Source organism: Psammomys obesus, unplaced genomic scaffold, assembly GCF_907164565.1.
Source record: "Psammomys obesus unplaced genomic scaffold, mPsaObe1.curated_primary_1811, whole genome shotgun sequence".
Lineage (NCBI taxonomy): Eukaryota > Metazoa > Chordata > Mammalia > Rodentia > Muridae > Psammomys > Psammomys obesus.
This window is the reverse complement of record NW_026596057.1, coordinates 5,881,954-5,907,815: the sequence shown is the minus strand read 5'-3', so window position 1 is coordinate 5,907,815 and position 25,862 is coordinate 5,881,954. Positions and strand designations below refer to the sequence as shown.

The 25,862-nt window shown below is 41.2% G+C and overlaps 1 protein-coding gene and 1 non-coding gene across 3 annotated transcripts in view; one reads left to right on the top strand and one right to left on the bottom strand.

Annotated features, from left to right (window-relative positions):
- Nme7 (NME/NM23 family member 7) overlaps positions 1-25,862 on the top strand; it is a 120,388-nt gene that overhangs the window by 77,998 nt on the left and 16,528 nt on the right. For both annotated transcript variants that reach the window (XM_055624608.1, XM_055624607.1), the window contains one exon: positions 16,042-16,149. In XM_055624608.1, the coding sequence (XP_055480583.1) occupies positions 16,042-16,149 (108 nt within the window). The remainder of the gene's footprint in view (positions 1-16,041; positions 16,150-25,862) is intronic.
- On the bottom strand, positions 4,649-4,755 carry LOC129689502 (U6 spliceosomal RNA). The gene has a single exon (XR_008722110.1). It is a non-coding gene; the product is annotated as a U6 spliceosomal RNA (small nuclear RNA).

The following is a 25,862-nucleotide window of genomic DNA, read 5'->3' as shown; positions in this document are numbered from 1 at the left end:
CCTCACATAGATTCAGTACTTTTTTGGAGACTGGAGATATAACAGTCAATAGACAAAGCAATAACCCTTGCCCTCATAGAAGTTACAGTGTACCTGAAGGAACAGACCATAAACAGACCTTAAAAAGTAAAATACGCTGAGTGTCCCATGGTGGCAAATGCCAGGGGTAAAATAATGCAGGGACAAGAAACAGAGTTACCAGGAAAGGAAGAATGGGAAATTTGGCGAGATTATAGAGTTGAGAGAGGTAAGGGAAAGTCACGTATCGGTCCAGAAGGGAGGAACAGCGAGTGCCAAAGCTGGAATACCCCTGGTGTGTGTGAAGACTCCAGGAGGCCTCGTTGGTGGAAGTCGGGAAGAGATAGTAAACCACTGAAGGACTTCAGCTTTTACTCCGTGTACGAGGGGCCGCCACCATGGCCTCACCTGTTTTTATGGGCCATTTCTGGCTTCTGGGGGGTCAAGAGCAGAAGGAGGAAGGGTTGATAGCACACATTTGCTTGATAGTAGAGCTCAGAAACCAAGTCACCTGGCAGATGCTTTCCTGTTTCTTCACCAGTAAAACAACAACAGCAACAAAAAATAAACGTATATGTGCTTAAATTAGCTAGTATGGTTGTGCTTCTTAAAACTGTGCCTGGCATATTGTAAGTATTACCAGCTAATTTTTCTTACTTTCTTTGAGTTCTTAAGGAAGGTGTCATGAGGTACCACACTGCAGATAGTGGGTAGGATGGGAAGCCTTGAATGACTTGGGAGTGACTTTCTTTCTAGATCATGATTTTAAGAGGTGGCTGAGTAAGTTAGGACATGCCAAATGCTGCTTTTGGAGTGGGAATCACATTCCCTTAGGAGAGCGTGTATTAGCTGCACTAAAGCTAAAATGAAATGAGATTAGGAGTCTGTTGACACTTCCCCAGTTAGGATGTGGAGAACTAAGTGAGTAGGGAGAAATGCTACAATGGGAATTAACTGTTTTTTAAGTAAACTACATTCCTTTCTTTGTTAAGGAGCAGTAAAAAGCACATATTATGCCAAAATAATTATCAGTGTGACACTAGTAACATATGTGTCTTTTTCTTCTTTTTTTATTATTATAATTTATTACAGTTTATGTAATTTGTATCCCCTCTCCTCCCAATCCTACCCTCCCCCCCTTCTTCCCCTATGCCCCTCTCCAAGTCCACTGATAGGGGAGGTCCTCCTCTTCTATTTGACCCTAGTCTATCAGGTCTCATCAGGACTGGCTGCATTGTCTTCCTCTGTGGCCTGTCAAGGCTGCACTCCCTAGGGAGAGGTGATCAGAGAGCCTGCCACTTAGTTCAAACATATGTGTCTTAGTTACTGTTCTATTGCTATGAAGAGACACCATCAACATGGCAATTCTTATAAAGGAAAGCATTTAATTGGGGACTTTCTTAGAGTTGCAGAGGTTTGGTCCATTGTCATCATGGTGGGAGCATGGTGGCAGGTGGGTGTGGTGCTGAAGAAGTAGCTGAGAGCTACACCCTGATCCCAAAGTCCACCCCCAGTGACACAATTCCTCCAGCAAGGCCACGCCTCCTATTCCTTTTCAAATAGTGCCACTCCCTGATGACTAAGCCTTCAAATATATGAGCCTATGAGGGTTATTCTTATTTGTTTATAGGCCTTCTATTTTGATCCTGTTTTTAGTATGCCATCTTCACCCTTTTTCTTCTGTGTCCTTTAAGAAGGAAAAGAAACTTCCAGTAGAATTGTATCATCTACAGAGATCAGACTGGCTCAAGGAAGCAAGCTTTTGTCAAGAGGCAAAAGTTCAAAATTGGATAAAGCCATGTCACACATTTACTGAAATCTAACAGTAGCTGAGCTATTGCTGGATATTTCTAGTATCTATTATGGGAAGGAAAATAGAAGCTCATAGGCAATGGGAAAATAAATGGAGAATCAGATAAGTGGTTTCAGGGAGGCATAGAGATAAGACTTTTTTTTTTTTTTAAGGAACAATTCTGTTTCTTTGGAATAAGTACCAAGGTTTCACAGAGGATATGATCTAAGTAGACAAATCCTCCAGAATTGAGTTTCCCCAGGTGAAATGAGGATCTACCCTTTCAAGTTGAAGGGATAACATCACCTGAGCATAAGGGTACTGAAATTAGAAAATTGAGTTTGAAACATGGGGTGGAGCCTTGTAATAGATGCTAAGGTTACTGCGAGTAGAATAAATGATGTATTTTTAATTTATAAATCAGAGTATAAGGTACTTGATTTAGTCCTAATAATGATTCAGGGAGATACAGATGCTATTACTCACTGATAACTTTATTATTTTATCTATAAGGAGATAGAGCATATCTATCTGCACAGATTTCTGGACCATTCTCTGAAGTCAGGCACCTCTACCAGACTGTCCTGTTAGGTTAGGAATGAGCATGTCATTATATCGAAGGTCTTAGTACTCAAGGGGGCAAAGGCCTGAGCCCCTCCAGTTTCTCACTAGTAGATAGCTTGAATATGGATGTGTGTACCCACCAGCAGAGAAGCAAAGCCACTTGGGAAATCAGAGGCTGAGCAGGCTGTAGGATGTGCTCACTTGCTCAGTTTTGTGCCACTCACCAGCCTCTGCGACAGTACAAACTGCAGAGCACATAACTTTTCCTTGAGTAGCTGACAGTGCAAATATTAGTGTAAACAGCATGGTGGCACACGTCTGTAATCTCTATGCTTAGGAGGCGGAGGAAGAAGGAGCATGAGCTTGGGGCCAGCCTCCACTGTACAGTGAATTTAAGCCAGCCTGGGCTACAGGGAACCTTGTTTAAAAAAAAATAAAGAAAGAAACTGTAAAGGCCAAGGTTTGATTAATTACTAAAATATCCTAGCGATTTTCTCAGCTTGCTCCTTTCTAGACCTCATTCTGAGTTTTTGCTTGTATTTACTCAACTGTACACCAATCATTATTTACATGTTGAGCACTCTTAGTCCACAGAATGCCGTGGTGCTAGGGAGACTGACACAATCCACCATCGGGCAGAGGCTTTGTTTACTGTTAAGACAGACGCCCAGCAGGTAAAGTAAGAACCATGAAATGCGAGTGATGTGGGGAAGGAGGAAAAGACTGAAGATACACAGTAGACATGGTCTTCAAGAGTCTTTCTCCTACCAGCTCAAAAGCAGCAAGTGCCTCAAAATCAGCGTCTCCTTGGCAGAGAGCAGTCACGAATAGCATGAAAAATGGACTGCAGGTAGGAAGGCCTTCCCAGGGCACTTTCAGCTCTCTCAGCAGTAGCAGTGCCCACACCAGCCACGATTCCTTCACAGGAATCCAAGCCGACATATAGTCCCTTTCATTATTTGTGCTTAGTAGTGTTTGTGCTTGAATGTGCCATTCTCGAAGAGACCTAGCTCAGCTTCTTCCTCTGTGGACAGTTGCAAACTTCTCATACTCGTCGTCCATTATGACTTATCTTTCTCTTTTTTATTTTATTTGTTTATTACCATTTATTCATTTTGTATCCTGGCTATAGCCCCCTCCCTCGTTTGCTCCCAGTCTCACCCACCCTTCTTCTCCCCCCTACGCTTTTTCCCTAGTCCGCTGATAGGGGAGGTCCTCCTCCTCTTCTTTTTGACCCTAGCCTATCAGGTCTCATCAGGACTGGCTGCATCCTCTTCCTCTGTGGCTGGGCAAGGCTGTACCCCCAGGGGAAAGTGGTCAAAGAGCCAGCCACTGAGTTCATGTCAGAGACAGTCCTTGCTCCCCTTACTAGGAACCCCACTTGGAAACTGAGCAGTCTATGGGCTTCATCTGAATAGGGGATCTAGGTCCTCTCCATGCATAGTCTTTGGTTGGAGTTTTGCTCTCTTCAGGAACCCCTGGGCCCAGGTCTTTTGGCTCTGTTGGCTCCCTGTGGAGCACCTGTCCCCTCCAGGTCTTTCTATGTCCCCCTTCTTCTATAAGGATTCCGACACTCTGCCCAAAGTTTGGCTATGAGTCTTGGCATCTGCTTCGACACCCTGATGGGCAGAGTCTTTCAGAGGTCACCTGTGGAAGGCTCATGTCCTGTTACCTGTCTTTTCCTACCTCCAATGTCTATCCTGTTTGCCCTTCTGAATGAGGATTAAGCCTCTTCCGTAGGGTCCTCGTTGTTGTTTAGGACTATAGATATTAGTATGTTTATCCTATATTATACGTCTAATATCCACTTTTAAGTGAGTATATATCATATGTGTCTTTCTGCTTCTGGGTTACCTCACTCAGGATAATCTATTCTAGTTTCATCCATTTGCCTGCAGATTTCATGATTTCCTTGTTTTTAATTGCTGTATATTCCACTGTGTAAGTGTCCCACAATTTCTGTATCCATTCTTTGGTTGAGGGACATCTAGGTTGATTCCAGATTGTAGCTATTATGAATAAAGCTGCTGTGAACATAGTTGAGCAAATGTCCTTGTTGTATGGTGGAGCATCTTTCAGGTATATGCCCAGGAGTGGTACAGCTGGATCTCGAGGTAGCGCTATTCCTAATTTTCTGAGAAAGTGCCAGATTGATTTCCAAAGTGATTGGACAAGTTTATATTCCCACCAGCAATGGAGGAGGGTCTCCCTTTCTCCACATCCTCTCCAGCATGTGTTGTCACTTGAGTTTTTGATCTTAGCCATTCTGATGGGTAAAAATGTGGAATCTTCATGAACTTGTACGTCATCCTTGCGCAGGGGCCATGCTAATCTTCTTTGTATCGTTCCAATCTTAGTATATGTGCTGCTGAAGGGAGCACGATTTATATTTCTCTGTAATAAGTATCAGCATCTGAACATTGTATGCTGGTTTTTTTCTAGGTTCTCACTTTTTATTTCCTGCTATCACCATGTAAACATGGGAACGGAAATGGATTTTTATTTTTTATTTCACTGATATTTTCAGGATATCTGGTATTAAACAAATACTCTTTGTATTTTGAAAAGAAGGAATGTTAGGTTAAGTAACTTTGTATTTCTTGAATAAATATTAACTTTAAGAATATTGAATAAATATTTCTTTAAAATCTCTCGAGGCTGAGATTGTAGCTCAGTGATAGAGCCTCTGCATGGCATGAGTGAGGCCCCAAATTCAATCCAGTACTACAAAGAGGTACCTATTTTTCTTCCCATTGTTAAAAGGGATGTTACAGCGTTCTTTGCCCTGAAAGACTTTAGAATAACCGTATTCCAGTTAGATGTGTCCCTCTGACAAGTCGGAAGGCGGGACCTAAGTTTCCTAGAGCAGTGCACACTGGGACGAGGCACAGTACCAGCTGTGGCTGCAGGCACTTTGGAGTCCCAGGAGGCTGCTGCACACGTGCCGGCTTTATCTCCCTAACACACTTGCTGTTTGTCAGCTTCAAATGTCAGCTCCCAGGGGTGCTGCTTAGGACAGTAGACTGTGCATTGAGACAGAAGGATAATATGTTTCAACCTTTTTGAGACTCTGGGAGATGACCAATTTTTGAACACAAAAGAACCTGTCACTTTACAAGTCTATCTGTAGCCAACCATACCAGCGCCAGGTTTGCATAAGGGTCAGTTACACTTAGTGAAGATGACTGAGCCACAGTGTTTTCTGGATGTGGGCAGTGAAGCGTTCTATTTATATTTCAGTGAGACAGTCCTAACACTTGCAAGGCCAAAGAGAAGGACTTTAAGAGCCTCAACTGTGACCATGTAGGCTTATGTGACCCTTTTATTTTTGAATGTTGATTTTTGTTTGTTAATGCCAGCTAATAAACAAAAATTATTATTTCTATATAGTTAGTTATAAAGCATGATATTTTTGAAAGCATTTAATTCAGACATAATGAAAATACTTTAGGAGCTAATTACTCATTATGAGAGAAGTCTGTACTTTTCATAAAAGTACTTAAAAGATATCTTGCATTTTGAAAGAAATTTATTTAAAACTTAAGCTCAATACATTTCACATAAAAAACTGACAATAAACATAAACGAATGACTGAGGTGTTATGTCTTTTTCTCCTTGATTTTTCCTGTTGATTAGTCGAAATGAATTTAATTATTCTTTAGATAAATACCAGATTGGATGAGATCGTGTTTAAATAATTCCCATTTCTGGTTTTGCTCGAGTCAGGCTTAAAAGCCCTTGCACTCAAGTTATCTCATGTTTTTCCAACTTTTGCCTTTGTTCAGGGCAGTCTAGCCCTATGGACAAATACTTTTCCCAATAAACCCCGGAACGCACGAGTAAAGTCACTTCAAAGTCAAGAGTTATGCATAAGCTTTTTCCCTTAGCTTTTTCAACAGCTTCAGTTGTTCAGAGTCAGCCCTGGTCCAAAACAGTACATGGAAAATGTACTAGAACTAGTTAGTACATTTAAAATAATTTTGTCACAGCCCACTATTACAATTTTCTGTGTTATTCTTATTAATAATCTCTTCCCATGCTTGCTCGGTAAAGTCAACTTTATCAAAAGTTTACATGTATGAGAAGACTGCCTACGTTCCGTGCATCTGCTGGGGTCTTGAACATAATCTCTTAAAAGATGAAGAATCAATAGAGGCTTACATAAATCCTATAAAATCTTTTCTCTTTTGGCTTTAAGACAGGGTTTCTCTGTGCAGCTCTGGCTGTCCTGGAACTCACTCTGTAGACCAGGCTGGCCTTAAACTCAAATCTGCCTGCCTCTGCCTCCAGAGTGCTGGGATTAAAGGTGTGCTCCACCACCACCTGGCTCTTTTCTGCTTTGAACGGGCAGTAATAGTTCAGCAAGCAATGAGCATGTGTCCATCGGCTTTAGCACTAGCCAAGAAAATGGTGCTCCTTGTTCAGAAGGAAGTGCATTGTTTCCTTCTGCCCAAGTACAGTACACAATCCTAGGAGTTTATGCTTACTGAAGACCTTGCCTGCCAGCCCTAGAGCATATCAGCTTGCTCTGAGCGGAGTAGCTGGCTTGCTTTCCACCTAGGAAGTGCAAGTACTGTGTGCTGTTCGGAGTGAGTCAACTTGGCCTACACAGTTTTTGTATTGTTTGGTTCCCCCCCCCCCCCCGGCTTTCATATCTCCCCTTCAATCTAATTCTTCACAAGTGAAGTCATAGTAAGAATCAAGGGAGACATCTTTGTTCTGATGGAGACGGAAAGAAGCAGACTTAATCTGTCTTCTTCCCAGTTAGGGTAGTAGCTCATGTTCGCTGCTCAGATCACATCAGCTAAGTCTGTCACTCCCAAATAAGCTAAGTATGAGAACGAACTAAGATTCAAGAAAACAAAAATTGATTAACATTCTTGTTTTTCTTCTACTCAGAAATAAACACTGTAATTTTTGGCTCAAGAAAACAAAAATTAATTACCATTCTTGTTTTTCTTTTCAGAAATAAACACTGTAACTTGGTGTTAAACTATTGTATTCATTTATATTTTTAAGATAAGATTAAAATCATACAATAGCTAATATTGTATAACACCTACTTAATTTTCACATTAATACTATTAAATATGCTTCTGCAGTGCTGGGGCAGTGACTCTGTTGGGAAAATGCTCTTGACCTGAGCTCAGTGCCTAGAGCACGTGTAGAGAAAGCCAGGTATGATGGCATGGTCTTGTAATTCCAGGGGTGGGGAGGGGAGACAGGTGGATCTCTGATTGGGCACATATCCTCCTTCATCAGTTCCTGGGCTAGTGAGAAACTCCTCACAAAAAAAGTAGTGGTCTGCGTGGCTCTTGAAGAATAACAGCTGAGCTTTTTCTCTGGCCTCCATACGCATGTGCACACATACATGCACACACACATATACTCATACATGTATGCATTCATACATATACACGTGCTTGCAACACATGCAGATACACCTGCATAACATGGTTATTAAAAGCTAAAAAGCCAGGCGTGGTAATGCATGCCTTTAATCCCAGCACTAGGGAGATAGAGGAAAGCAGATCTCTGTGAGTTTGAGTCCAGACTGGTTTACAGAACGAATTCCAGGGCAGCCAAGGCTACACAGAGAAACCCTGTCTTAAAAAAAAAAAGCAGTGACTGTGTTCAGCATAGAGCTCAGCTCAGCATCCCACTATTGCTGATTTTCTTCTCCATCTCTGCAGCCATGGAGACTGAACTTCCATCTGAATGTTTGAACCCATTCTTATTATTACCTTCGGGTCTGTTTCTGGAGGTGAAGTTGCTGACTCAAGATGAAACCTGTCTGTTTAAAATGTCTTTTGTTTTACTCTTTCTACTGTAATAGTATAAGGGAGAGTGGTTTAAATTATTTCATGGTTTCCTTTGCCTTTTCTGTGATGGATGCTGGTTCCTAATGCACGTTAATATACAAAAGGATGAGTTGGTTTTCAGAATTCTCATTAACCTGGGTGATCGTAAGCAGGAGGCGCTGTACTGAGCAGAGTTTGTCCTCATGCATTGCACAGCTCTGTCCTCATCTTGTCATATTTGACACATTCGGCTGTGCAGAGCCTGCATTAAGCAGCTCACACATGAATTTTTATTAAGAATGAATGTCTGCTCCTCAAACAGAAATTTATCTTCTAAGTTCTTATCCCTACATAGAGGATTTTATTTGCTAAACAGACTGTATTCTGTACCCTGCACTCTAAGCCAAACCAACCAAAAAAAGTGTAAGTAAGAGAAAAGATGGAAACGAATAATCTGCTAGCTAAGTACTGGGAGTAATAAATTTTGAGAAGTTATTGAATTGGTGCATCTCAAGTCTCCCTTTCATTACATTTGGAGTCAGAATCTGATATAGAAGCAGTTATGTTTCTAAATGGTTGAATTATGTAAGTCCATGTATCATTGCACTGATTTAAAAATAGGATTTTCTATAGCATAACTTATCAATCATGAGGAAGCAAATGAGGACAAATTCTGGAGAGAATGTTGGGGGAGGAAGCCTCTTTTGCAGTTGGTGGGAGTGTAAACTGAGACAGCCCCTTTGGAGAGCCATGTGGTAGCCACTGAACACACTGAACATTGATTTAAAAATAGCTAAACATTTGTATCTGCCCTTTGTCTTTTGCCATAAAGCCCACTCATTCAAACAAAGCAGGGTAAAAACCCATAAAATAGGCTGGAGAGATGGCTCAGTTAAGAGCACTGGCTGTTCTTCCAAAGGTCCTGAGTTCAGTTCCCAGCAACCACACGGTGGCTCATGAACATCTGTAATGAGATCTTGTGCCCTCCTTTGGCACGTAGGCACACCTGTAGGCAGAATAATGTATAAGTAATAATAAATAAATCTTTAAAAAAAACAAAACCTATAAAATAGCTACAGAATATCTGTCCTCAACTCAAAGGTTGATTTATTTTTCCCCTGATGTATCCTCTGAGATGCCCTTCTCACAAAAGATTCCTTCAGGATTTGGATGAGTTGATTTGCTGTATCTATGAAAAGTAGACAGGGCAGAACTACACTCTTGGGGCCGGTGTGTTCTGGCCACATTGTGGGTTCCGATGAGGCCTATCTACTTACGAGCTGGACGGTGGTGTCTAGAGCTCTGGGCCTGTGAGGGCTGTTTGTTACTTGTGTACATCTCAAGTTTCAGCCAAGACTGTACCTGGCAAAGCTTCATCCAAGAGAAGCAGGTGTGGAAGTGGCTGCAGCTTTTCCTGTACACAGTGGCGATACTCGAATGTTCCTGAGATTCTGTGGTGTAGGTTCCAGTCGGTGCACTGTATTTCCCAGAGTTCACCTCTAAGCCTTTTGAAGTTCAGTCTGTGTATAGATTTTACTGCTTGAGTGTTTTTAAAAATATGTATATTTCATAAACTATGGTGCATACTTTTTGAATACTTAAAATATAGAGACCAGTGCAATGTAGACATGTATGTGAAATCCGTCCTTGTGTGGCATGTACCAAATGCTACCAGAGGTAAAACATGTGCCCCACTTCCAGTGGATTTGCCAACGCTGGGAAGACATTCATAAAATTTACACGCTTACTGAAAATCAACTATTTTGAGCAACTCTTTTGTACTAGGGAAAGTGTGGCATTTAGGATACAACCCTGAACGGTAAATAGATTAAGGCGTGAACTTTAGGCTTTAGAATGTTGGGATAGCCCTGCCTTATCTAATCTGAACAACAGTAAATCTGAGAATAGAAGCTGAGCTGGTGAGTGGCCCAGAGGGAAGTGGGGGAAGGTCATGGGGTTGATCTGGGACATGACACGTGACATCCAGCAGGGTAAGTGCCTGGACTGGACTTGCCCAGCATTGGGTCCATTTACTGTTGGGTGGCAGTTTTAAAGTCACGTTTCCTGTGGTTTTCTAAGATACTCAGTTACATCAAAATTCAAAGTTGGCATTTATTTTTAGAATGGCTCCTTTGTTCAAACTGTATAAGAGAAAAAAATGAATTTTTAATAGCCCGTGAGCACTGCTGTGGTGGAGAAAAAGCAGAAAACAAATAATCTAGAAAAGAATGAGATGGAGTGAGTAGTTTTTTTTTTTTTTTTAAAAAGAAAATTTAGCATTAGAAGATTATAGCTGCAAATTACAATCTATTGAGAAGAGGATAAAATTGTCTTTGGAATTTAACCCCTGAAGAAAGGTTCTTTGTGTTGGGAGAAAAAGCTGTTAAAGAAGACACTAAGAAAAACAAACTGTTTCCTGGTGACATCTCTCATCAAAGTTATACGAGTAACATGCTGTGATTTATTATATGCTTTCATTAATGGAATAATCAACACATTCTGAACATGATTGCCTCTGCCTGTGTGTGTGTGTGTGTGACTCTAGGTGCTATTCTTAGGTCTGACATGTGATAGGCAAGCATCTGCCACTAGGCTTTTCTAGCCCTCCTTTCGCTTTCATAGTTTGGAGCTGGGTTTTACTAGGGATCTAGACTGGCTTTGAACTCACCCTGTAACCCCGGGCAGGCTTCAAGATTGTGATCCTGGCTGGGCATAGTGGTGCACACCTTTAATCCCAGCACTCAGGGGGGGCAGAAGCAGGTCCACAAAGCAAGTCAAGGACAGCCACGGCTAACAGAGAAACCTCTGTTTTGGGAAGAAAAATGGCTCAGAGCCTAAGAGTACTGTCTGCGCTTCAGAAGACCCGAGTACGATTCCTAGCACTATAACTCCATCTCTCCATCCTCTTCTAGCCTCCACAGGCACCAGGCATGCACTTGATTCATAGACATACATGCAGGCAAAACACCCATACATAGAATAAAATACTTATTTAAGATTAAGATTATCCTGCCTCAGTTACCCAGGTAGGTAGAATTACAACCTATATCACCAATCCCAGCACAATGGTTCCATTTTAGAAAATTTGAAACCAAGGAAACATGCGCAAAATTCCAACTTTGAGGAACAGAGTTTATTCGTATGTGATACTCTTGCCTCACGCCATGTGCCTCAGGGTCAAACATATGCCTGCGAATTAGCTAGAAATGGTGGGACAGGTTTGTAATCGCAGCTGCTTGGGAGGCTGAGGTAAGGGGATTGCAGGTTTGAAAACAGTCTGGGCAATTTAGTGAGACAATGTCTCCAGGTGAATAAAACAGAGGAAGATAGAGCTCAGTGATAAAGTGTTTTTTGTTGTTTTTTTTTTTTTAGCATGTGTGAATCCTTGGGTTTGATACCCAAGCAAGAAATAGTGCAGGGAAGGGAGGAAAGGAAAAGTGAAAGAAGGGAGAGAAGGGTGAGAAAAGAAAGAGTTAATACATTTTAGCGAAATGTGTTTTTAAAATATAGTAATGTGTAATATAAGCCTAACACATGAGCTGAAAGGTCACTGACTTATGTAACACAGTGTGATGTTTACCATGGTCATTCTATGAGCTTGTGCCTGCACCTGAAGATACCTTAGTTCTTGAGGGAATTCAAATCTGACTTAATATCAGAACTGGGAAAATCACTTACACACACTTAAAAACCTAATGCCACTCTGATTGTCCCCATCTCACATGGGTGCCATGTGGTACTTTATGTTAGTGACATTATCCTAGGTCAGAGTCCCAGAGAAGTCTCCTTTAAGGAATTGGAATTCATGCTCAGGGTTCTCATTCCTTCTCAGCAAGATAAATTGATCTGGAAGCTCAGTGGCCAGACTGTTATCACATGGGTGTAAAGATCTGAGTTCAGAGCCCCAGACCCCATGCAAAGCCAGGCATGACAGTGTGCACCTGTAATCTCAGTGTTGCTATGGTGTGATGGGAGTCAGAGACAGGCAAATCCCCACAAGTTTTTGAGCCAGCTAGGCTAATGTACATTGTGGCAAATGGTGTGACTCCATCAAACAAGGTACAAATGACATCTGAGGTTGCTTTGACTTCCACACATGCACTATGGCACACATATGCCCCCACACGCAAAAAAGCACGCACACACATCAGACACATACCTGAAGATGAAAAATAGATCAGTCGAATGGTGATTACTTATATGTCAAAGAAGTTTTCTTCAGAATTCCTTGAGATAAACACTTCTGGAAAATATAGCAAAAAGGAACTTTGACCACTGGTAAGAAATAGCTGAGTCTCTCTACTGTGGTGCTCCTAAAGAGTATTGGACGTTACTTGTTCTTTGACTCATCCATTCATTCATCTGTGAAGTCATTAATCCTGTAACTCCATGCATCTTTCATAAGCTTTCAGTGTGTTGGCCATGTGAAGATCATAGTCCCAGTCCTTATGCTTATGTGGATTACAAGAATGAGCATGTGTATAAACAAATGAGCTAAAAGTTTAGTGATAGAGGTAAGGAAGCCTGTTAGGAGGCCACTAAAGTCTAAATATAATGTGAGAATTAACTGTAGCAATAGGATTGGAAGCAGACATCATAGGAAGGAATGTTGTGCCAAAGGAAAGGCTCCATATAATGTGACAGACTAGATGTAGGGCTCAAGAAGAAAGAGGCCTCTGGGGATGACTCCAAAGCTCTTTGCCTAGTTACTTGGTTGAACTATGGTTCTGTTCACGAAGAGAGGGAAATTAGGAGGAGGAGGGGATTGGAGAGAAGATAGTGAGATTAGGCTTGGACAGATAGAGTATAAGATTCCAGTGGGTTAAGCAGGAGATGTTGAGTAAAAGAGTTGGGCAGAAGTTAGGAACTAAAGTGTCTGAAGAGATATGAACAGCACTAAATGTGCAGAGAGAGCCAGAAGATGAGAGGAAAGAAAGAAAGAAAGAAAGAAAGAAAGAAAGAAAGAAAGAAAGAAAGAAAGAAAGAAAGAAAGAAAGAAAGACAAAAGGATCTGATTGTAAGTGGTAACAGCATAGAAATCCAGGAGCCTTAGGACACTGGACCATTGGAACCATGTGGGGTGAGTGAAGGTGGAGCTTCAGGAATATGGGAATGACCAAAGGGGCTCATAAATGAAGAGAACCTATGGCAATATAAAGACTGTAGTGCCCCTTGCCAAAGCAGCTTAGGTGGCATTGTGGGTAAGAAGGTTGAAGAGTAAATGGAAATGGAGTTTATTAAAACTTCTACAGACAGGGAGAGATGAGACAGTTTTTCATTGTTGTATCTCTCCTGTGTTAGGGAAGACTGAAAAAGAACAGCTTCCAATTTGTTCTTTGTCTGCACATATTTTATCAGCTGGCAGATCTGTTCAGTACTCAGTGGCATTCTTTGAAATGCACACAGCCTTAGGATAGTGAAATAAACTTTCTCTTCTTTGTTTTTATTTTTTGCTAGTCACCATACAGTTCAGTATTGTTTTTTCTGTCTCAGACTTAGAGGTCATTCAGTACGATGAAATTTTTCCTCCCACTGCAGGATTACCTGAGTAGAATTTTTAGTACTTGTGATGAAATGTGAAATAACCAAGCACTTGGGAGCTTGGGCACCAGGTTGTTGGGGGGCATGAATATGCCATCAATTTGGTGGTTTGAAAGGCTGTTCACTTTAGATGCAATTAAATATTACTCTTTAAGGAGACCAGTTTTTCTCAGAATAACCTATCATTTATAAATATTGAAATTGCATCTAAAGAGTTTTTTATGGTCTGAAATGAAGATGTTGGCACTTAGTGTGGCCTTGTTTTATCTGAATGTTATTTCTTCTCATTAAGGAAGGATTGTGCATGATGGTTTTTCACCACAGAGTATAAATAGAAGAAAGAACAGGGATCTGTTAGAGATAATTAGAAAAATCTATGTATAATATGCATATATGACATTTCAGTTTATCAAAACCGTTTTTACATGATCTAAAATGGAAGCCTAAAACCTTGATGTCGAGGCTTCTCCCCATGTAGCATGGCATGCTGCTTGATTAGTAAGTAGGAGTACCCCAAGAATACAAAGAATGGCATGAGAAATATATGAACTGGCCACATGGTGCCTTGTTGTTACTATCAGGTGTTACCAACTGTGCTAGCCTTGTATATGATTGACAGAGCATGTTTATTTATAGTGGAAGCACCACAATCAGGTGGGTAGAACACTGGGCCACGTTATGACTGCCATAATGCCATGAGATGATAGGAAATTGCAGCTGCGTTATAACCTGTGGAACCGCATTCAGTACATTGATTCGCTGTGTCCTTCTGGTGATATGTGGCTGTAGTGAAATAAATGGAAACTTCCAACACACCCTTAATTTGCTGTGAATGCTACTCAGCATCCATGTACCCCAGGAGTGCCTGTCTATTTCCACATCCGCAGAGGGGGTCATTCAGTAACTGGGCCACACAACCTGTTCTCTTTCCTCCAGCATTCCAGCCCTCACCTTGACTTCAAACACGGTTACACTGGTGATTGTCAGTCCCTTCCCGCACACCTGGAGCTTTCCACCTGACCTAAGAACTGATATGCTGGTGATCTCTGTTTCCCAGTTCACTTCTGTCTCAGTACTTATGTACCCCATTAGCTGAGCTCAAACCTACTGTTGTACCTTTCCATCATCTTTCTCTCCTTCACCACTCAGGTCTACACTCCCTTACCTACCTACGACTTTTGCCCAATTGTTATTATACCCTTGTAGTGCTCTTGTGTCTATTGCTGTATCTGTCTAAGCTTCATTAAATCCAGGGCAATTTGTGACCATCTTCTCCTTAAAAATGAACTAATACTAAGCAGATTTAAAGCCTTTAAAAGTTTAAAATCAACACCATGAAACCGGTTCATTTTAACAAAGTTAAGATAGTTACTATTCTTAAAATTTGTTTTCCATAGTAATCTTATTTTATGTGGCTCTAAAACTCCATTGATAAAAAGAAATGTAATTATTATTTGTCTCATAATATAATACATTATACATTGGGCCACAGAAAAAGCCTTGCTATCTGCCTTAGTCAGTACTTTATTGCTTTGAAGAGACACCAAGACCAAAAGATAGCACTTTATTGGGTCCTTGCTTACAGTTTCTGAGCATTAGTCCATTATCATCATGGCAAGTAGCATGGTGGCAGGGAACATGGTGACAGGCAGTTGTGGTACTGGAGAAATAACTGAGAGCTACATCCTGATCTCCAAGCAAGGGGGGTTGGGAGGGACTGGGCCTGGCATGGGCTTTTGAAACATCAAAGCCCAACGCCAATGACATACTTCCTCCAAGAAGAGGAACTCAGACAAGGCCACACCTCCTAATCCTTCTAATCCATTTGAACAGATCCACCTACTAGTGACAAAGCATTCAAATATATGAGTCCATAGGGGCCATTCTTATTCAAACCACCACACTAGGGCAAACAAGATGGCTCAGGAGGTAAAGGAGCCTGCCCCCAAGACTAATAACCTGAGTTCAATTCCTGAGACCCACATTGTGGGAGAGAACTGACTCACATAGGTTGTCCTATGACACACACACACACACACACACACATACACACACACACTCACACACTCTCATACACACAAACACACATACCACCAATAAGTACAGTAATACAGTACTGATTTTTTAATCTTAAAAAAAATGTATACTGGTAAATTTTTAGTGGTCAAATGTTTCATATATTTATGTTGTTTCCAAGAAAAATTATCACCTTCCATAAACTTCAATTTTATAACATAAAATAATTAAGACGGTTCATGTAGGTAATTTTTTTTTTTTCTTATTAATGCCAGTGACTAACTTTAACCTATACGTGTGTTTCATAGGAAATTGCCCGGCATTTACGTCCCAAGACCCTCAGAGCCGTCTTTGGTAAAACTAAGATTCAAAATGCTGTTCACTGCACAGATCTGCCAGAGGACGGGCTCCTGGAGGTAAGCTGAGGCAGGGTCCTACTTGTGCTTCAGCTCGTCAACAGTCTCCATGGTTCTTGCACACACCAAACCATTTGACAGTCTGGGTTACACCAGTTTTTGGCCATCCAACACCTACTTCTTAGTAACTCAATAGACCAGATAGCTCAAGCATGAACACGTGGTCCCAGGGACTCCAGAGGGTGAGACAAAAGAACTATTTAAAAAACCCAATTAATTGTGTTAATTCTTTGAGCGTTTCATTCAGTGTGTTTTGATCACATCAAACCCCATCCCATCTCTTTCCAGACCCATCCGTACCTTCATACCCACCTAACTGCATACCTTCTTTTTAAAAACAACACAGAAAAAAAAAACAAAAGTAGAGTCCAGTTTGGGCTGCCCAAAAACTCGTAGGTGTGGGGCCATGTATTCATCTATTAGGTTGATCTATTAGGAGTTACTAATAGAACCAACTCTTCATCTCCCAAAGGCTATCAGTTGCCAATATCTCCTTAACTAGTAGTAGGATTCATGACCATCTTTCTTCAACTAAGGATTTTGTGACTTGAGCTTGCACAGGTCTTATCACTGTCACTGAGTTTTTATGAGCAGCTGCTGTGTTGTGTCTAGAAAACAGTGTTTCATTACAGTCATCCAGTGCCTGTGGCTCGTAAAAACTCTCTCTCCCCTCCACTGCCATTACCCCTTAACTTTGAGAGGAAGGGCTATCATATAGAGATCCTGTTTAGAGCTGAGCGCAGTGTAGTCTCTTATCCTCTTATCCTCTGTGTTAATCACCATGGACAAAAAGGTCCTCTGGTAAGAGTAAAGAGATTGGTCTGTTCAGCCCTAGAACACTAAAGGCTGTTGTCATTTCTCTTGGCTAGCCTTCCAGAACTTGACCATAAGAGACCACAAGAAAACGGAGAAACCAAGCCAGTACTGACATGGAAGTTTTAGTTTCACTGGTTAGCTTTCATAGTGCTAGGACGGGATACGCACACTGCCAGAGAAGAAAGTGACCTTACCATATTTGAACTCTGCAAACCACAATAACTACTGGTCTGGCAAGAAGGCCCACTGGTGCGTTAGTGGCAGAACCACTGTGGGGGTAACCAAACTTTCTGATTGGATGTATGGCCCATTCCCCAAGATGGAACCCATAACTGGCCCTACTATTGGGCCAGAATTCCCTGACCCCAAGAGTCCCCAAGCAGCCTAGGGAATAAATTGACACTGACCACTTCATTTTGCTGATGGTATTTGTTCCTCATATAAGGAGTTATTAGTTGCTCATTGTCCAAGAAAATGAACAATGCCCTTTTTGTTTTGTGACACAGCTGTGTATACTGTCCCATCCTCCACCTCACAGCCAGTCCTAATCTCTCCGCTACTGGTGATCCTTGAGAGTTACACTTCCTTCCCAGCCTTCATTGAAAAAAAAAAAAAAAAAAAAAAAACAAAAACCAACAACAAAACAAACAAAAAAAACCCCACTTAGTTCTCTGCCTTTCATTTTGCTTCAACAGCCTGTTCCAGGATCCTTGAAATCCTGGAAGCTGCTGAATGAACTGTGGTTAGCATATTCAGGAATATCTGAATTCTATACATCAGGATGCTAGGTCAGCCACCCTTCACTCAGATACTTAGCATTTAAAATTTAAACACATTGCATTGTGGCCTGGGAAGCTGGCTCAGTGGAGAAGAGCAGCTGTGTAATGTGAGGATCTAGGTTTGGGTTCTTAGTATCCATGTGAAAAGCCACGTGTGGCCACATGTTCCTATCACCCCAGTGCTGGGCAAAAGGAGGGATGGGGCAGGAGAATTCTTGAGTTTAGTCTCCAACTTACACAAGAATTAGTAAGCTCCATTTTCAGTGAGAACCCCTGTCTTAAAGGGACAGAGCAAAAAACCATATGGAAAGGACACCAAACATTCTCCTCTGGCCTCCACATATATGCATAAGTATGCACAACCGCACACACATGTATGTACACATTTATACATCTTCCCCACCCCCCTCTTGTGCATACACACATACACATTGCATTGAGAAGACATCAGTAAACATGTTATTGCTATTGCTCCCAGCCTATAGTAATAATTACGTCAATTTTGCTATATAATGGAGAAATATGCATCTTCCCTCTGTTTTTCTTTTTCAAATATCCTGTAAAGTTGTTATGTCACTTTTTGATTGCCAATTGAGATTTAAGAGGCTTTTAAATATTGTGTGCATAAACAGCTGCGGAAAACAGCTCAGAATTCAGACAAGCCATTGTCAATACATTCTGTTCTAGTGACTCAGGAACTAGCCAGGTGCAGCGGGGCATGCCTGTAATTCCAGCTCTCAGGGAGGCAGAGGCAGGCCAATCTCTGTGAGACTGAGGCCAGCCTGGTCTACAAAGCGAGTCCAGGACAGCCAAGGCCACACAGAGAAACCTTGTCTCAAAAAACAAAAACAAACAAACAAAAAAACAAAACCTAGCTAGAAATAAACACAAGTATGTGGGGACTGTTCTGATTGGACACATCCAGATTTGCTGGCCATGGTCAGCACAGACGTGTCCACATCCTGACACTCATGATTATTCCTTAGTTTAGTCTCTGTGTTGAAGGAAGCAGAGTTGTGATTCTTAACAGTATACTGTCAAACAGGGAACACGGCATACAAAGAGCAAGCAGCTTTCCCGTAGGATCTAAAAATAGTCTAGCAAGGCTGGTGCTTTGACCAGGAAGTGGGAAATGACAAGTGAAACTTTACAAGAGTGAATGGAGGTACATAAAGTCATTTGAAAACACTGGAACTTTATCCAGAGCCATTCAGGATCCACAGTCATGTCTGTGTTAGAGCATTCTGGAAAGTATGGAGAACAGGTCATGGGCCTCTCTAGAGGAAGAACAGGTGTGTGTGTTGGGGGAGGGGTTAAGTGTGGGCGTAGAGGTGTGGGGCAGATGAGATGACTATGAAGGTAATTCAGAAAAAGTTCTGGTGGTCTGAATGAATGTGGCAATTAGGAACAGTGATTTGCAAAAGGCGTTCAGGAAGACCAAAGTGACAGCATGAGGGACAAACTGGATATGAAGGATGAGCGATGGCAGCAAACCAAGGCAGCACCTGTCCTGAGTGCAGACATGGTACAGGATTTCCCATCCTTAGCTGTGACATTGGAATCGCTAGTGTTTCTGTCATGTAGCGTAAGTAAGTCTGGATTTTATTGAAAGACAAGAATGGATCTCTAGTAATAACGTGAGGGAATGATTTGCCGTGGATAATCCTCACACCTCTTTTCTTCATGGAGTTTCTATAAACATTGATTCTATAATACTGGTGTAGTTATTGTAGTGCCTGGCACCATAAAGAGGACTGTAGGTCCAGAGTCTTTCGGCTTCTCAGTACATCCGTGATGCTACCTTGTTTAAAGTTACTGCTCCTCCCATTGTGAATAGGAGCAAGACGGAGGCTTAAGACAATCGCTAATGTGACTGATTCCTCTGTGTATAGACATGCAGGCACTCATAAAAACCGTAGAGACACTGGAAAAATATTGTTGAAAAACAAATTCAGTAGTAACTGTGGCGAGTCCATAACCAACCCATAGGGCTAAAAAAGACCTTAAAATGTCAGTTAAGAATCTCCACACTTAATCCCTGCACCCAGGGAGGCAGAGGCAGGTGGATCTCTGTGAGTTTGAGGCCAGCCTGGTCTACAGAGTGAGTTCCAGGACAGCCAGGCTACACAGAGAAACCCTGTCTTGAAAAAAAAATAAAAATAATAAAAACTAAAAAATAATCTGCACAGGTTGCCTCCGCTCCTCTCCTGTTCCCAGGGCAGTGCTTGTCAGGGTGAGCAGCAGTGTGGAGCCTCCTGGCGACTCTTTTCAATAGCTTGCGTGTTCCCCTTCAGTCTCTGGTTGGCCGGGTCAAGCCAGGCCTGAGAGCTTGCACTTCTGATAGGTTCTTCCTTGGCCCTGTTCCTGCTGGATCAGGGTGCCACACTCGGACAGCCACTGCCCTAAGACAGACACACTGCGCACCCTCACTCATGGTCTTTTGGTTAAACCTTCCGGTTTGGGACTTCTCAAACATGAACATTTCCAAAAACAGACCAATAAAGATATTCAGGAAAAATCATTTCCCATTATCATTTTGTTTTAAAACGACATTTTGTGACCAACAATATTGAACCATAGAATAACGAATTATCCTTTCAATTGGCTGAATTCAGCTTTACCCAAAGCTCACTTTTATGGCTGGGGTGTCCAGAGAAAACAGTGGGAGCAGCCATCTGCTGCATGGACAGCAGGAGAAGTAGCTCTATCAAGTGCTGGTAGTTGAAAAACAGCCATGAAAGTCACTAGATGTTTTCTGCTTCTTGTGGTCAGTTGGATCAGGAAGCTCCATGTCAGTGAGGAAATCCTCCCCCCTCTTCAGGTAGAAATGCCACCAAGCCTGACATAGAACTGGTCTAAATGTCCTGGTTTTTCTGTTTTCCTGGGAAGTGGTGAAAAGCTGTCCCAGATGTCAGCCATGTGTGAGTGGTGCAGTCAGCAGCCATGGAAATTCCACATAATTGTGGAGCCCTTTGCACTCTTGGCTTTACATAGAGCTGGTGTAGAAGGCATCTATCACATTCCATAGTTCAAAAAGGAAGGTAAGCTGTTTAGGATTCCTTACGTCACAAGAATATTGGATTTTTTAATACATAATAAAAAATTGCACCAATTAAAATAGAGTATACAATTAAACTTCTTTCCAATTGTGTGGAAAGGTCAAGTCTTCCTTCTTTGTGTCTAGAATAATTGAGCTTAAATAGATCGCAAGTGTAAATACTAAACTCTATGACCAATTGGCAAGGAAAGATGGAATCTCATAGTTCTCTACTTCAAAAGCTAAACTTTGTAAAAATAACACTGAGTCCTTCAGCATAATCAAAGAAATTTAAAATAACTTTCTTAATTTTAATTTAATGAATTTCATTTGTTTACTGGTAAGAATGTATGGTCATTTCACTGGACGCTGTTTTATTCCAGCCATTAAGGAATAGAGAGTTAGGCAGAAGAACAACTAAATGCACAGAACTGCATTATAGTGAGAATTCAAACACAGCATATGTGAGTGTTGTCAGATGGTGAGAGAATATGAAGGGACAGAAATGGTACCCACGAGAGCTTAGTGGCTGACGGAACCAGGGAAACCTCACTATAAAAACAGCACTGAGGAAGCCTTGAAGAAAAAGCTAGTTTGTTTGTTTAATGTGCCAAAAAAAGTGACAGGCTGCTGTTATGAGACACTGCATTTATTAAATCTGGTACAAGTAGAGGGCTGTTTTAATAAATTGGGGAGATAAGTATGGAAATGTAAATTACAGAGAAGTTACGGGGCCTTTGGAAGTTTTGGTGACAACAAAACTTAAGCTATGGATGATAAAAGTAATTAATGTTCTTTAGGAAATAGCATTTGTTAAATGATTGGCTTAGATCCCCTGAAAGTTCTGTTTTCTAAAGTTTGTAGATGAGCGTGAAGCTCCCGTGGGTGAAATGACTGCTCTGGGGTCACACTAAGATAAGTGCAGAAACTAAAATTCAACCCCAAGTCTGCCTCAAGTCCCAAACCTAAAGTTTCTCCCCCCAGAAAACTAGGACAAAGATTGCTAAAAATATTTGAATGTAAGAGTCAATACTTGATTTATTGGCAAGAGTCCAAGACCACTGCTCGATAGATGTACATTTCCATGATGGTTTGCTGGACCTCACTATGGGTGAAGGTGAGAGGTTTTTCTATGAATGCTTGTAGAAAATAGAATCCATCAAAGGTTTCTGAACAGAAAAAGACCTGATAAAGTAGAGATCCTCCTAACCAAGGGTGGAAGCTTTTTTTTTTTTTTAAGAGTTATTTATTATTTTTACAGTGTTCTGTCAGCTGCATGCCAGAAGAAGGCACTAAATCTCATTATAGATGGTTGTGAGCTACCATGTGGTTGCTGGGAATTGAACTCAGGACCTTTGGAAGAGCAGCCAGTGCTCTTAACTTCTGAGCCATCTCTCCAAGCCCCAAGGATGGAAGCTTAAAGTCAATAGACAATAATAGTAATGGAAGCATGTCCTGTGGTCACCCAGTAAGAAATCTGAAGGGCCCAGAGCCCAGCATGAGACCATTTAGAAATAGCCTGCTGGGAGCAATCCATATCTACAGGAATACAGTTGCTGTGTAATAGCCTGTCTCCTGAGGCCTCTGCTCTGTGGGAACATCGCTTGTGTTTTGTGTTAATTCCTCAGTCCCCAGTGGCTAGGCATTCAATACACTGGTCTCAAAATTCATTAATGTGAAAAAGTAATGACAATATACTAAGGGGTAGTTCAGTTGCTAAATATTTTAAGTGCAGAAAAATACATCTTGAATCAGACTCTCTGGTTAATAAATTACACATCTGCTACTTTCTTGATATTTAAGAAAGTCATCTAAACTGTCTTGCCTTGGTTCCTCATTTTAAGACCAGTATAATAATTATAATACTTAGGTCAGAAGATAGAGGCAAGATACAAATTAGTTTGTGTCAAACCAATAAGAATAGATTAAATTAGGAACTTCCCCAGTCCCCCAAGTTTATGTCCTAGTTTTGGAGAACCTGCCTTATTTCTCTTCCCCTTCTCTCTAGTGTAGTCAAGGCATCTGTCCCGTGAGTGCTAAGCTCCACCCCAGCAAAGAACTCTGGGCACTGGGCCCAAGAGCCTTTGCAGAAGTGCAAGTCTGTGGCTTCCCTGGGGTAGATGCGTGGCTTCTGGGTCCTTCACTCAATTGTTCTTCATCCTTTTATTCATCCCTTTTCACACATATCACCCTGGAGCACCAACACTGAACAGCTGCTTCACACACCTGCTTCTGATCCCTCTGCCCAGGCCTGAGTAGGGTGGTTCAGATATAGCTGTCTGCACATGCTCAGATGTTCTCTCCTTCCAGCCTCCACCCAGGGCAAAAGAGGGATTGTTGGAACTTTTATGGCATGCCTCCTAGGTGCCAGGCTTCTTAGCCTCTTTTTACAAGTTATACTCCAGCTGAGGTAAGACTCCAAGTATAATTTCACTGTAAGAAACAACTCACTCTGCTCTCACCAAATAGAAAACACACAAAAAAAATCTGGTTTCAAACACTATCCTTTTAAAAAGAAATGAGAAAGAGGACGCCATTGTGTGTTTATCTGCGTGTGTAAGCACGTGAGCGCATGCGTGCGTGCATGTGGGTGTGTGTATGGGCTATGTGTGTAGTTACTCACAGAGGACAGAGCTGTTGGCTTCCCTGGAGTTGGAGTTATAGGCAATTGTGAGCCAGCTGACATGGGTGCTTGGAATGAAAGTCAAGTCCTCTGGAAGAGCAATATACACTCATGACTGCTGAGCCATCTCTCTAGCCCAACTTGTCACCAAGGTGCAGCTCTTCCTTTTGATAGCAGGGGTCCAGAGAGGCTAGTTTGCCTTCTGATCTTAAATTGTCCCTTCTTATAGAACATGAAAGGTATTTGTTTAGCGTTAAAACAAGTTTTCTGTAGTTAAATGAAGGTGATTAAAGATCAGAAAGGCACCCAAATAAACTGGAGAGAAATTAGAAGACTGACTCAGTGTACAGCCATACAAGTGAGGAACATTATGCCATGCAGTGTGTCCTCTAAAGAAACACTAACTTCTCAGAGTTAAACATCATTTCAAATGAGCAAATAGATGTGCTCCCTCTGATTTCGTTTCTGAAAAACCTGAAGTTGAAGAACCATAGCATTGTCAGAGTTTATTGTGGTCAAAAAGTAATTGACAAAGAGCATCAAATGTGGCACAGGTGCAGGCTTGTGCATGGCTTTGATCAGATGTCAAGGAAGAGAGAGAAATTGTTCTTTCTAATGTGATTATTCGTGTCTCTTAGGTCAGTGTATCCGATACATCATTCACACTGCCCACCACCATGGTTGTCCAGTCTCTCCATTTACTTAGCTCTGGAAACCTGAGGAGGAAGGTGGAACTTTCTACTCACTGGCCTTTGCTCTCTGCACTTTGACCCCAAGTCCTTGTCTTCGGTCTGCACACTGTTCATTTCTTAGTCAGTGATTAAGTAAGCATTTCTGGGGTAATAAGTAACTCTAAGGTAACTGATTAAAGGCCTTCACCAAGAACTTAGAAAGGTACCTAAAACATTGGTGACCTAATCAAATTCATCCTCCTTTTCATTCATAAATACTATGCTACTCCCTCATTTTGTCCATTAGGCAGTTGTGTTTCTATTCTGATTAGAAAAAAGTCAGAAGGAAAAAGAAAGAAAGAAAGAAAGAAAGAAAGAAAGAAAGAAAGAAAGAAAAGAAAGAAAGAAAGTCAGAGGAATAGTATAACAGAAGGAAAATACCAGGCCCGGAGTTTCGCAGGACAAGTAGACTCGGCAAGGTTTTCCAGATTGTTCCAAGCCTTTAAAGCACTTGAAAAGATTTTACTCTTCAACAGTCTGATGCCTCCACCACTGTGAAGATGCTAATACCATGTAAGCAACTTTCTTTAAATAATCAACAATGAAATTTCCTACTATGATTAACCTGAACAAGCATCAACCACTCAGGTAGCCTGCTGACAAAATCTTGACATCATCTTGTCGATAGCAAAGTAACCTTCTGTCCTTGATTTAAGAACAATTTAATTTAAGAAAATATTGTTTATCTGTTTCAAAATCTAATGAGAAAATCCATACTTGATATAGTTAATAACTTACTAATGTCTTGTTGTGACTACTTGTATTTATATTTATTTTATGTATATCAGATGTTTTGCTCACATGTACATGAATTCACTATATGTGAGCATGGCACCCATGAAGGCCAGAAGAAAGTGCCAGATCCCTTGGAACTAGAGTTATAAACCATCATGTGGATGCTAGGAACTGAACCAGGGTCCTCTGAAAGAGTATCAAGTACTCTCAGCCACAGAGGCATCTCTGCAGCCCTTTGTGACCACCCTACTGTAGAATTTTAAAAGATCACCCTACTGTAGAATTTATTTGTATTCTGCCATGCCTTCTGATTATTGATATTATATTTGCTTTTTGCCTTTAACTTTATTACAACTTTATCATTTTTAATTGTGTAAGTGACTTCAGATGCCCATAGAAACCAGAGATTTGATCCCCTGGAGCTGGAGTTGCCTGAAGTGGATGCTGGGAACTGAACTTGGGTCTTCTGCAAGAGTAGCAAGTGCCTTATTCAATGAGCTATCTCTCTAGCTCCAGTTTTGTATTTTTATCCATGTGGTATCAGTGTAAATTATAAAGAGTCCTTGACTTGTGCCAAGAATTGTTCCAATTTAGTGATTTATATGCATTAACTAAGCCACTGCAAGAATCCAATTAAGTCCATGTGATAACTCCATTTACAACTGAGTTACTTAGCATAGATTGAAGCAGTTTCCCAAAGCCATTCCACTGGCATATGATATAATATAGACTTGAACCCAAGCAGTTTGGGTCCAGAGTCTATGCTCTCTAACCTCACTTCTTTACATGCAATCTCTTGAGCAGGTGATAGACTAGAGAATGGAAACAAAAAAGCTAAGTGGGTGGGAAGATATTACAGAGTATCTAGAATTTTTGGTCTCCTCAAAGATAATCAGAATGATTGAGTAGCATTTTCTACCCGTATTTACTTTCATTTTTTAAGCCTTATTTTATTTTATTTTATTTTATTTTATTTTATTTTATTTTATTTT